This window comes from Meriones unguiculatus, chromosome X (assembly GCF_030254825.1).
Source record: "Meriones unguiculatus strain TT.TT164.6M chromosome X, Bangor_MerUng_6.1, whole genome shotgun sequence".
Lineage (NCBI taxonomy): Eukaryota > Metazoa > Chordata > Mammalia > Rodentia > Muridae > Meriones > Meriones unguiculatus.
The window spans coordinates 76,270,475-76,284,271 of record NC_083369.1 but is presented as its reverse complement, the minus strand read 5'-3'; the positions used below and the strand labels follow the sequence as shown (position 1 = coordinate 76,284,271).

General features: G+C 38.6%; 1 protein-coding gene across 1 annotated transcript in view; it reads right to left on the bottom strand.

Moving 5' to 3' along the window:
• The window catches only part of Slc25a43 (solute carrier family 25 member 43), a 66,038-nt gene extending 54,649 nt beyond the window's left edge, over nucleotides 1–11,389 (bottom strand). Inside the window, 1 exon segment of the mRNA XM_060374658.1 lies at nucleotides 11,306–11,389. Within this exon segment, the coding sequence (XP_060230641.1) occupies nucleotides 11,306–11,389 (84 nt within the window).
• Nucleotides 11,390–13,797: the final 2,408 nt, after the last annotated feature.

Below are 13,797 nucleotides of genomic sequence, written 5' to 3'. Positions count from 1 at the left end.
CCAGAAGACAATTTGTGGGAGTTAGTTTCCTCCTTCTACCATGTGGGTCCTTGGAGACTGAACTCAAGTCATAGTAAGCACACTTACACATTGAGACATCTCACTGCTACTGTTTTAGCATTGTGGTATTTTAAAAACATTTCTTTAAATCATAAGATTTTGTGTAGTATGTTGTAGGTTATTAATATTTATTATTGATTTATCTTTTAGTTAAGCAGCGGTTATTCCTAAACTAGCTATATACCCAAATCACTACACAGAGACTAGGATGTATTTAGTTAACCTAGAGCACAATGCTGGGCAATGATTGTTCCATCCTAAATCTTCAAGTCTGCAGTTTCCTACCATTCAGATTTTACCCATTATACTTGCTTTTAATCGTATGTTAGGTCTGGTTCATTTCTCCTCATGATTTCAAGAGCTCTCCTCCTGATCTCCTTCCTCCCTCCCACTCACTTCCTTCTCTTCCTTCTGGACCAGGATGTCCCACCCTATTCTCTCCACTGCACAGTGTTGGCTGGTTGTTTTATTGACAATACAGAGAACAAATGGTGTCATGTTTACACAAACCTGAGACAGGTGATGCTTGGAATAAACATCACAATGCAGTGTCCAGATTGAAACCAGATAGTGGGGTAGAGAAATCAGCATTTGAATGAACACAAGGGTAAATTATATACATTCCACAAGAATATTATACCAACAGTAGTAATTGAGAGCTGGACAATCTATTTGATTTTCCTGTTTTGTTTTTTTTTTTTTTTTTGGACACTTACTGGTTTCATAATTTATGTATTAAACACCTGAACTCCTTTGCGAAAACAAAGACTGAGACTACATTGCAATAATTGACAACATTTTTTGAATTGAAATCTTAATGATTAAAAAAATTATATTCAGTTCATAGAAAAATTCTCTTGTGCATACTATTATTTTTATTTATTAAAATTTTATTATAAAGAACTTGGAAATAAAAATATTACACAGTGACTTAAGTTTTAAACATCTCAATGACTTTTCTATACAGTGAGAATAGCCATTCTGCAGCTCTGAGACTTCATAATAGACTTGCACTATCAAACACATTTTTTGTGCACTTATCCATCACAAACACCCCAAAGTCCACAATAGAGTTAAAACTAAACAAACAAACAAACAAACAAAACAAAAATAAAAACAAAACAAAACTAAACTAAAAAAACTTTATATCTTCTTTCATGACTCAAGTATCAAGGGGAAAATCCACATGTTCTCCCTCATATGGAGATCTGGTACACTCACACATACATACGCACACATGTAGACAAATATACATGTGGGTGTAGTATAACAAGTAGAAAGGAGAACAAGAAAGGTTAAATATTAGTTGATGAGGAATGATGGAATGCAGGTAATGGAAAGTTTGTGAACTTTAAGATGAAAAGAAAATTCAACTTTCAGTACACAAATACTGTGGAATTCACTTCCTTTCATGGATTCCCAGTGACTCAAGCAAGGAAGAAACATCTTACCTAAAGAGCTTCCAAAGAACTCATGACTCAAAAGTGCTTTGGAATGGCATTGCTTTATTTCTGCACTGCTTTTTTAGTGGACCCAACCAAAATACATTGAAAGCAATTGTGCTGCCATACATTCATGTACTTCATATGCTAAAAATGTTATATTTTGTAAATGACATACAAAATCTCACATTAGGCTGCCTTACTCATGTTTGTAGTCATTTTCCTTAGAGAGGACACATTAGTCCCTGGGCATTTTCAGGCCAAATACACAGAAGTATTCATTGAATACACAGAAGTTGCAATTAGGTAATGGCTTTTGCCAATAATAATATAAAGTTGGGGGTGGAGAAAAGCAATTTTGTCCCCACTGCAGATGCCTGATTAGCTGTGAAAAGAAAACGTGTTCTCTCTAAGCCTTGAGTTAATAATCTTAAAATTCATTTCTGTAGCGCTTGTTAAAAAACAATCAATTGGGACATTAAAGGCAGAAGTCATTAAAAGGGAGTAATGAAAACATAGATCACATCCTTAAAAATGTCTATTAAAAATTCCATAATTAATGTTGAAAGCCAAACAATACATACAGAGAAAAGATTTACAACTTACATAGCATGATTCTAACGAATTGATTAAAATAAAAGGAAGGCACATCTTAAAATGGAAAACTTGGCAAACAACCCAGTTGTCATACAAAAGAATAAATACAAATGGAAACAAACATGAAAAGCTGTTCTGATCACTTTCAGTGATAAAAGTGATACAAATTAAGTAACTGGTTTAAAATCTATCAATTGGTAAGGATTTAAAAATGTTGCTATTCAGTGCTTCGAAGATTGGGGGTGGAGGACAGGAGAGAGGCATTTTTATATATTATCAACGAGATAATAAATAGAAAGCTATATGGCAAGTTCCATCAAAATTGAAAACCCCCATAGCCTTTATTTAGCACTTCAATAATTCAGAAACCTAATGTGTGTTTTGCACAAAAAGTGTGTTTGTAGATCTCCATCACAACAGCTCAAGTGTGCATCAAAAAGGCCCTCAATGTGGGGCTTGAGACTATAGCTAATTGGTACTGGATTTGCCCAACATGTAGAAAGCTGTCAGTCTAGTCCCAGTACTAAAAATTGGTGACTGGGTAGTTATATTATGGAGCCACTTACATTCAACAAGCTAAAATAAATTTATGTAGGGAAGAAGTTCAAGGGAGAAAAGTAGGTTCCCAACCACGAAATATGATCGTGTTCTACAGTTTCATTCTTTATTTTCCTTGATCAGCACATTAGTTGATGTGCTCAACTGGTGCTCAACTCTCTGTCCTCATGTTACTCAATAGCTGATCATGCCTTCCTCTCGGACACCTTTTTACATGGCTGGAAGGACACCTGTACCCTCCTGGCTCCTTTGACTTCATCACTTCTTGAGCTTCTTTACCTCGATTTCCAATTCCTCTAATGGGATTTCTCAAGAGCTCTGTCCTGACCCACTTGTTTTCTCTTCCTTGTGCCCTTATATGTATATTTAAGTTGTCCTGAGCATATAGATGTGCATGTGTGTGTGTGTCCATACACAAGTAATGATGTGGAGGCCAGAGGTTGAGACTGGCGTCTTTTAAAATTGTTATCCATTTTTTTTTCCAGAGGCAGGGTCTAACACGGAACCCGGAGCTTGCTGACTGGCCAGCAAGCCCCATGGCTCTTCCTGTCTCTGCCTCCCTAGCACTAGGATTATAGGCTGTAGACAGATTATACAGTCTTGCTTTTTGTAGCAGGCACTGGGGATGGATTGAACTCAGAACCTTGTGTGCAGATGCTCTGTCAATTTAGTTATCTCCTTGGCCTCACCCTTTCTGAGAGTCTCACTATATAGCTCAGGCTCTGCCTCTCCTGCTTTAGCTACGGCAATGTTAGATTTACAGGTGTGTGCCACAACACTCAACTCTATCATATCTAACGTCATGGTTTCAAAAGCAGTTTACCATCTGTAGTCTTCCTAATTTTTTCCTTTAATCAGCTTCCTTCTTGGACTCCAGACTCCTAGTCAGCTATCAACTAATATTTCTTGTTAGGTGTCTAACAATACCTTAAGTTTTTTTTTAAGATTTATTTTTATTCCTGTTTATTGGTGTTTTGCCCATGTGCATGTCTCTGTACCCAGTGTGTACAGTGCCCCTGGAGGCCAGAGTAAAGTTGGATCCCTGGAAATGGAGTTACACACAGTTTTATGTAAGTGCTGGGTATTGAACCTTGGCCTTTTGGAAGAACAGTGATTGAAAAGAACAGTCAGTGCCCTTACCTGCAGAACAATCTCTCCAGTCCCTATCTATTATAACCTGCTTAAATTCTATAGCCCCTCTGTTGATGTCTATTTTAGTTCTTAGCCTAACTACTGTTCTTCTGTTAACACCTGCTGTAGCCTTTAGCATATCACAAGTCATTTTGCCTCCAAGTCTCCATTTTGATTATGTCTCTGGTTTCATTTCTCAAACTTTGTATGCTTTGTTACCTGGACACTCCATGAAGTCCTCCAACTGCACACCCAATCAAATTAAAGGTCAGTTAGAAACCCTTTCTCTAGCTATACAAATGATATAATGTTGCTTCGTACACCTGGATACCTGGTTGTGTTTTTGTTACCTGGCTGTTACCTGGTTATAAATTGTTTCCTGCACCTGGTTACAGTTTTGTTACCTGGCTACAGTTTTTTTTTTTTTTTAATAAAAAAACCCGCCCTAGGAGCAGACCAACATCATAGTCTGGCTCTCCAGTCCAGGTTATAGCCCTGGCTGGTAAATTCTTGTTTAGCGTTCAATAAACATCCATTGAGTTCAGTCTGTTGTCTCAGTGGTCTGAGTAGCTATTCCTAAACCAGTAGCAATCTTAAGTTGTTTGTTTGTTTTGTTTTTATAGACAGTGTTTCTCTGTGCAGCCCTGGCTGTCCTGTAACTCACTTTGTAGACCAGGCTGGCCTCAAACTCCCAGATCTGCCTGCCTCTTCCTCCTGAGTGCTAGGATCAAAGGCATGTGCCACCACCACCCAGCTCCTACCTTCAGTTTTTGACTTCCTAAACTGATATCTGATTTTGATTGTGAAGACTTTTTTTTCTTAAGAATTAAATTTTTACTAAAAATGAGCCGCCAAAATGGTTGTTTTAGGATAAAGCGTTTGAATAAACCAATACTGAATTTACCTTTAAAAAAACAAGAATTACTTTTTCCCTCCTACTCTTCTACAAGACCCCCCAAGCTCCATGTAATGTTTGGCTGTGGATCTCAGCATCTGTTTCGATTTTCTAGCCTTTCAGAGCTAGGGTGTAGCCTTTTAGAGGACAGTTATGCTAGGGACAAGAACTCCACAAGAAGACCAACAGAGTCTACTAACTTAGGTCCACGGGGGCTTACAGAGACTGAAGCACCAAAGAACAGGCATGGACTGAACCTACAAATATGTAACTAATGGGCAACTTTGTCTTCATGTGGGTTCCCTAGTAAGTGGAGCAGGGACTGTCTCTGATATGGACTCTGTAACCTGCTTGTGGATCACTTTACCATAGCTGTGAGGTGGGTTGGTATGAGGAGGGGACTCCCCTTTTGTGAGGAGAAGGTGAGGGAGAAAAGGGGGAAGAGGGCAGAAGGGTGGGACTGGGAGGAGAGGAGGGGTCTTTCAAAATTGGTCTCTGTCTTCTGCAAAGATGAAGGGTAAGAGATACTTATTTGTGGGCATGAGGATGAGTATTTAGAATGTAGTTAAGAGTTATCCTGATGTAGTAAAGTGGTAGTGGTAGGTTCTCCTCTAAGATATATGACCTCACTAGCCCTAGGTAGTTGGCTATATTTCTATGACCAGCTATGATTTCCTTCCTGTTGGTCACATGTTAAATCTAGTCTGACAGCTATTGGTTACTGCTAAAACATGAGTGCCACTATTGCACCTTTAGGATTATTATGTAGAGCTGGTTATTGGTGTGGTTCATAAGCATCATATCTGGCTAGGATTATTGTTGAAGATACCACCACCTTGTTCTCTTCTCTCATACTCCACATCTAGTACCAGATGTACTGTGAAGCTAATGCATTTAAATGCCACAGCTCTTTACTTGCAGCAGCTCCTTACAAGGCCCTGATAGTGCACTAATACGGCTGTGTGCTTTTGTAAAATTTGCAAAAATAATTCATTTGACATGAGTCCAACAGATGTAGTGGTGCATGCATGTAACCTCAGGACTCGGGAACACTAGGACTCCAAAGTCACCCTCAGCTACAAAGCAAGTTTGAGACTATTTGAGACCTCTTCTCAAAAAACAAAAAAAGATTAAAAAATTAATCAAAGCAAAATAAAATTAGTCAATTATTTAATCTTCATTCCAGCTTTTCCATTGCTCATTCTCAGGGTGAGTTTGGCATGGAAGTGGCTGTCGTTGTGTTCAGTACACACCAACGTGGTGTGTTCAGTACACCCAGCAGTGGCTATGGACATTTTTGTGGCCATACAGAAGAGAAATTGAATTGGATTTTCATTTATGAGGGATTTAATGAAATACATTCACATTACTGGCAGTTACTTTCGTGTCATGGTCAGCCACTTTAGCATGGAAATGGCTTCCAGGGGTAATCCTACTTCTCAGTGTACTGACTAATGTTGCAAGGTGAAAGATCATATCTTCATCTAACAAGCGTATAGCAGCCAGTATTTTCCAATGTGTAATTGAAGAGATATAAGGCCTAGAATCAACAGAGCTAGAAACCAGTCTGTGGAAAATTATTCACTGGGGCATGTAAAAGTCTAAATGAAGAATTCAGTGCTGCCTAAAAGAATGAAAGTTTTCTGACTATGAGATGTACCCTCTTAACCAATATTAAGCAAATAGTATAGTATTGTATTCAGATACAGGGTTATATAGCAAATATCTATAACTCAGAGATACCGCATAGCTGTAACTTTATCACCATTGAACAGTGTCTCCCCAAGTTCTCTGCCCTGTAGTCCCTGGCATCCACCCTTTTTAGGTCCCAGCATCCATTATTCTAGTCCTTGCTCTATGCATTTTTACTAGTTTAGACTCCATGTATAAGTGGAATCCTGTACTATTTCTCCTTACATGGCCGGTTTGTTTCAGTTATCATTATGCCCAGGTTTATCCATGTTGTCACCTGTGTGGGGATATCATCTTCAATACTGGATAACATTCCACCACATAGTGCAACACCCTTTCTTAATCTGTTTAACTATAATTGTTTCCATATTTTAGCTGTTATGGATGATACTGAAATGAATATGTGAGATCAAATATTGTTTTCAGAAATTAATGTCAGTTGTTTTGGATAAATACATAGAAGTTAGATTACTGGCTCATATGATAGTTCTTTTATTTTAAAAACCTCCATACAGCTGGGCAGTAGTGGTGCACATTTGTAATCCCAGCATTCAGGGAGACAGAGGCAGGCAGATCTCTGTGAGTTTGAGGCTAGCCTGGTCTACAAAGTGAGTCCAGAACAGCCAAGTCTACACAGAGAAACATTGTCTTGAAAAACAAAACAAAACAAAACAAAAACAAAAACAAAAAACCCTAAAACTTCGGTGAAGTTTTTCATGACTGCACTGTTTTTCTAGGAAATTTAAAAATTACAATTTATTAGAGACCTTTCTTTACAGATCCAAGCCAGAAAGAGTTCTACAAATGGTAATTTTTGCCTGGCTGTGAATTTGCATGTTTTATGCATTTGAGCATACTAGGTTATAGTTTAGTGTATCTGACTCATCTTATTCTGATGAAATCTGGCAGCTTCTAGTTAAATGGTAGATGAAATTATCACGGACACAGAGAAATAGTCTAAAAAAACAAATACTAAAGGTACAAAAAGACAAAAATTGTGTTATTAACTCATTGTAAGAATTACTAATAGGAATTTTATTATATTATTGCATAACTTTATGTAATACAGTATCATAAATACATCCAGCTTATTTGTATATGTCTTATTTTCAGATCAATTTTGTATTTTGTTTTTCAGAATTATTGATGAACCAAAATATAAATATTAGAGTAAAAAAGCCAAATATGCAAACAATATGAAAAGCCTGTCAAAACTTGTTATATTATTAAAACATTAATTAAAAACTTCATCATAATGAAAAAGAAAGTATTATTTGTGCAAACTTTGGTAAATTATAACAGAAGAAAAGTAGAATGAAATTTGTATTCTTTTTATTTAGACACATTAGAAAGTCATCATATGGCCAGAGAAACAACTAGCATGCATCCAAAAACATAGAAATGTTATGTTTTGGGTGTCCCAGGACAGGACTGTTAGGTCATTTTTCAAGATTTTCTGATATTTGTAGTAGTTATAGGCTTTTTTGTTTGTTTTGTTCTTCTCTCTATGTGTAGCTTTGGCTGACCTGGAACTCACTCTGTAGACCAGGCTGGCCTCAAATTCACAGAGATCTGACTGTGCTGCTTCCTGAGTGCAGGGATTAAAGTTGTGCACCACCACCACCCAGATTAGCTAACCCTTGTAGGGTGCCTACAGAGGCTAAAAGAGAGTTTTGGATCTTTCAGTGTTAGAGTTAACAAATGGTTGTAAGCCACCTAACATGGGTGCTAGAAACTGAACTCAGGTCCTTCCTTCCTTCTTTCCCCCTTCCTTCCTTCCTTCCTTCCTTCCTTCCTTCCTTCCTTCCTTCCTTCCTTCCTTCCTTCCTTCCTTCCTTCCTTCCTTCCTTCCTTCCTTTTTGGTTTTTCAAGACAGGATTTCTCTTTGTAGCCTTGGCTGTCCTGGACTCGCTTTGTAGATCAGGCTGGCCTCAGACTCACAGAGATCCTCCTGCTTCTGATTCCCTGAGTGCTGGCATTACAGGAGTGTAGCATTGTGCCCAGCTAAATCTAAGAACAGAGTTTTCTCTTAACCACTGAGCCATGTCTCTAGCCATATTTGAAGCTTTTATAACTATACTGTGTTTTTCTTTTTTCTATCAGTATCCCCCAACTTTTTTCTATCAGTATCCCCCAACTTTTTTCTATCAGTATCCCCCAACTTTTTTCTATCAGTATCCCCCAACTTTTTTTTTCTAGTGCTGAGAATCAAACTGAGGGTCTTATATGTGTTACCCAAGTATTGTGCCGCTCAGCTATTCAGTCCAAATACTCACCTTTGCACTCAATTTTGTAGTCTATTTAATAGAGAACTCATAAGTTGTATAAGAAGGATACACCCAAACCTTGTCAACACAAAGTCAATCTTTGTCTAAACACAACACGTGAGAAAATTCTGTTGGCTCCACCTTCAATATATGTACAACATCTTGACGGCCACTCCCCAGGTTTCAGTAATCACCATTTTCTACCTGTGTTATTGTCATAGCTTCTTACTTTTGCCCTGTTTCTTTCCTTGACCACCTTTAGTCTAATCCCAATACAGTAGCCAGAGGGATCCTTTTAAACCCAAGTCATATTGCTTTCTTTTCCTGCTTAAAACTATTCTTCCACATGTTTTCATGGTCTGCTCTCTCTTTTTGTTCAGACCAGTGTCCAAATGCTTATTTATCAGTGAATTCTTCCTCATTCTGTCATCCCTTAGTATGCACTGGGCTGGTTGGACAACTCTCTAAGAACACCCAAATCCTCGGATGTCTCGAGACACAGTGTCTGCATATAAGTATAAACACCCTCTTGTGTACTTTAAAATCGCCTCTGAATGACTTAGTGTAATAACTGCTAGTTGAAGAGTAATTATCACATATTGATTAGAAAGTAACAATAGAAGAACTACTGTTTTTTGTTTTTTGTTTTTTTGTTTGTTTTTTTTTTTTTTTTTGTAGCAATGGAGTGTGCTCCCCATTTTGTTTCTCATTTTATTTTTGTGACAGGGTTTCTCTATGTAGTTCAGAATGGCCTATAAAGCTGTAATCCTCTTGACTTAGTTAACAAGGGCTGGAATGACATGCATGTAAATCATCATGCCAAGCTAGATGCAATATTTTGGAACTATTTTTGATCTATGGTTGTTTGAAGCCGCAGATCTGAAGCCCACAAATATGGAGGACTTTTGGGCTGAGGACATAAAACTTAGTGTTATATTACTTCTCTAGAGTAGTTGAGGTACTTCACTTAATCCCCAGCATCCACCCTCACAAAATACATCCTTCCCATCCTATTACATCTCTTTTCTGTCTTATTTTTCTATGTCACTGATTAGTATTTGAAATATTTCATATTTGTCTATTAATTTATGTATGCTCTGTTTCTCCCATTAAACTTAGTTCCAGAGGCTGGAGAGATGGCTCATCTGTTAAGAGCATCTTTTACAGAAGATCCACGTTCAATTCATAACACCGACATTGCTGCTCAAAACCACCTGTTACCACTTATAAGAGGATACTAGACATATAATATAGGGTAAACCTACAAAAATATGCACAGCTAAAGAAGCTGAGCTAGAAAGAGGACCCTGGGTAAGATGATCAATTCTCACTCAGAAAGGCAGATGGGACGGACATTGGAAGAAAGAGAAAGCAGGAAACAGGACAGGAGCCTATCACAGAGAGCTTCTGAAAGACTCTACCTAGCAGTGTATCAAAGCAGATACTGAGACTCAAACAAACTTTGGGCAGAGTGCAGGGAATCTTAGGAAAGAAGGGGGGGTTAGTAAGATGTGGAGGGGACAAGAGCTCCACAAGGAGAGCAACAGAACCAAAATATCTGGACCCAGGGGTCTTTTTTGAGACTGATACTCCAACCAAGGACCATTCATGGATATAACCTAGAATCCCTGATCAGATGTAGCCCATGGCAGCTCAGTAACCATGTAGGTTCCCTAGTAAGGGGAACAGGGGCTGTCTATGACATGAACTCAGTGGCTAGCTCTTTGACTGCTTCCCCCTAATGGGGGAGCAGCCTTGCCAGGCCACAGAGGAGGACAATGCAGTCAATCCTGATGAGACCTGATAAGCTAAGGTCAGATGGAAGGGGAGGAAGACCTCCCCTATCCATGGACTTGGAGAGGGGCACAGGGGGAGATGAGGGAGGGAGGATAGGATTGGGAGGGGATGAGGGAGGGGGCTACAGCTGGGATACAAAGTGAATAAACTGTAATTAATATAAAAATAAAAATTTAATAAAAAAATAAACACCTGTTACTCCAGCTCCGGGGGACCTGACACTTTTCTCTTTTCTCCATGGGCACCCACACACAAGTGACAGGGAGTTCCACATGCATATATTCACACACATAAATAAAAAGAAATGAAATCTTTAAAAACAGAAACTAGCACCAAAAGAGCTTTTGTTGTTGTTGTTGTTTTCTTAGCACTAAGGCATGATTTGCATTATTGCTGGCATTTGATAAATACCTGTTGAATAAATAAATGAATGAATGAATGAATGGATGGACAGACAGATTCTACATGCTAACATATGCAGTAGGATCAGAGGTGATATTTCTCTCTTTGTCTCGTGTCTCTTTCTCTGTCCCCCCAGTGTGTCTGTTTGTCTGTTTTCCTCCCTCCTTTCCTCCTTCCCCCCTCCAAGGTCTTGGTATATAGCCTATAGTGACCTCAAACTTATGACCCCGGTGCTTTAGTTTCTAAACTGTTGGTCCTTTTTAAATAAATGTTTAAAAAATTATGATAAAATATGCACTATAAAACTTTATCATTTTATTCATTGTAAGTGCCTAGCTCAGTGACATTAAATTTCCATAGTCGTTTATTTCCATAGTCATGTAACCATCACATCATCCATCTCACAGAGCATTGCTTTTATTGTGTTCTCAGTGCTAGTGGCCTTGAACATATTAAACAAGTACCTTGCCACTGAGCTGCAACTCATCTCCCTGATAGGACATTTTTAATCTTGCAAAATGGAAACTCCGCATCTCATTTCTCCGCATCTCATAACTCCTTAGACTGGGTTAGTGCCTAAATTTCTTCCAACAAACATATATTATTGTAACGTCAAAGGGCCATTTCCACTTTGGGAACAGACTAATGAGGCATTTATATTCATTTTAGAAAACTATAATTGAGAAAAGACTGTGTTCCTGTACCTTGAACAGATTAAGCATGAAACAGTCCGGCTTTAGAAATGATTCATTGTGTTCCTCTGGGAGCTTGAATATTCAGCACCATCTGTTTTCCCCATTAATATTTGAATTTAATATTTTACTTTAAGAAATTTAATACCAAATGAATAGTAAATATTTAGGTAATCATGGTACTCTTTTAATTCTTTGTTTCTTTTACCTAGAGTTTATTTGCAGTCCTATTACAATTAGGCAATATGATAAAATACACAAAGGAAGGGGCAAAGTGGCATGGCTTGAGAGGAGGCAATGTGTCCTGTGCTTTACAGTCATGTAAAGTGGCCTGCATTTCATTAGCCTCCATTCCCTTTGGCATTGTACTCCAGGCTGACTTTCACTAGCCTTGTTTCCTAGAATGACTGCTAATTTAGTTTCCTGTCGTTCAGTCCCAGCAGTTTAAGTCTTTATTCACTTGACGTGTACTTGGAGTTGGCACCGATATTCACTTCTTATCAAAAATCTCTTCTTTTTCCAGAGCACTTCTCTCTCTCTCTCTTACTTTCTGTCTCTCTGTCTCTCTCTCTGTTGCTCTTTTGATAATGTCCATTCTACAGGTGCGAGGTGGTTTTGATTTCATTTCTTCAGTGAGTAGTGATGTTGAACATTTTTGATATTAGAGAAATATCTGTGGAGGTCTGCTGCCCATTTTTTACATCAAGTTATCTGTAGGTTTTTTCTTTCTTTCTTTCTTTTCTTTTTCCTTTTTTTTTTTTGCTTTGTTTTTAGCATTTAGAATTCTTTCTATATTCTGGATATCAATTCCTTATCAAATAATTGTAGATTGTGTCTTCATTCTGTTGATTTTTATTTTTTGTATGGAAGGATTTTCAGTTTGATAAAGAAAACATGGTACACATATATAATGGAATACATTCAACCACATAAGCATAGCACGCTGTCATTTGTGACAACATGGATAAACCTAGAGGGCACTATGTGAAGTGAGACAGGAGACCTGGGATGGGGGAAGCTTCCAAGAGTCTATGAGTGTGCCCCGAGCTGAGAATTGTAGCAGCAAGGTATATGGAACCTGAAGTGGCCAGGCAGGACATCCAGTGCAGGGAGGGGGACGCCAACCCACCCACAAAATCTTTGACCCAAAATTTGTCCTGCGTACAAGAAGTGTAGGGATAAAGATGGAGCAGAGATGGAGGGAATGGAAACCAATGATAAAGATGGAGCAGAGACTGAGGGAACAGAAACCAATGACTGGCCCAACTTGAGGCCCACCCTGTGGATGAGAGCTAACCCTTTGCACTATTAATGATAGTCTGCTATGCTTGTAGACAGGAGCCTAGCATAACTGTCTTCTGAGAGGCTTTGTCCAGGAGCTGATAGAAACACATGCAGAGACCCACAGCCAAATAATATGTGGAGCTCAGGGAATTTTGTAGAATAGTCGGAGGAAGGACAGAGGGAGCCAAGGGTCAAGGACAGCACAAGAAGACTTAAAAGAGTAAACTACCATGGGCCCATTGGGCTTGACAGAAACTGAACCACAAACCAAAGAGCATTCATGGACTGGACCTAGGCCCCGTACACATATGTAGCTGATGTGAAGCTTGGTCTTCAAAAGGGTCCCCTTACAATTGGAGCAGGAGCTGCCTCTGACTCTGTTGCCTGCAGTTGGATCCCTTTACCCTAACTGGGCTACCTTGTCTGCCTCAGTGGAGTAGGATGCTCTTAGTCCTGCTGCAACTTGATGTGCCAGGGCAGGTTGGTAATCATGGAGTGGGGGGTGTGTGTCTTCTTCTCTGAGGAGAAGGGGAGGGTGATAGGAGGAGGGAATGTGAAGGTGTGACTTGGAGGAGAGGAGGGGGCTTTTGATGTAAAGTGAATAAATAAATTAATGAAAAACAAACAAAAACACAAAACAGAAAAAGTATTATAAAACCAGCCAGAAAAAAATTAAAAACATAAGTCTTTGGTGCATTCTATTTAACAGGATTCTCATCAGGAAAAAAAATTATGCTACATTTATAGTTGTATATATTGCATTGCCCAGTGTACTCTTCACAGGAGAGAAATTCAATTTATTTACATATTGACTAAGCCTAATAAAATTTTAACTCTTCCTTATAAAAATGAAATTAACTTAATATAAATGGAATAAAAAATAATGTTCCAGCTGGGTAGTGGTGACAAATGCCTTTAATCCCAGCATTTGGAAGGAAGAGGTGGGCAGATCTCTAAGTTTGAGGCCAGCCTAGTGAGTT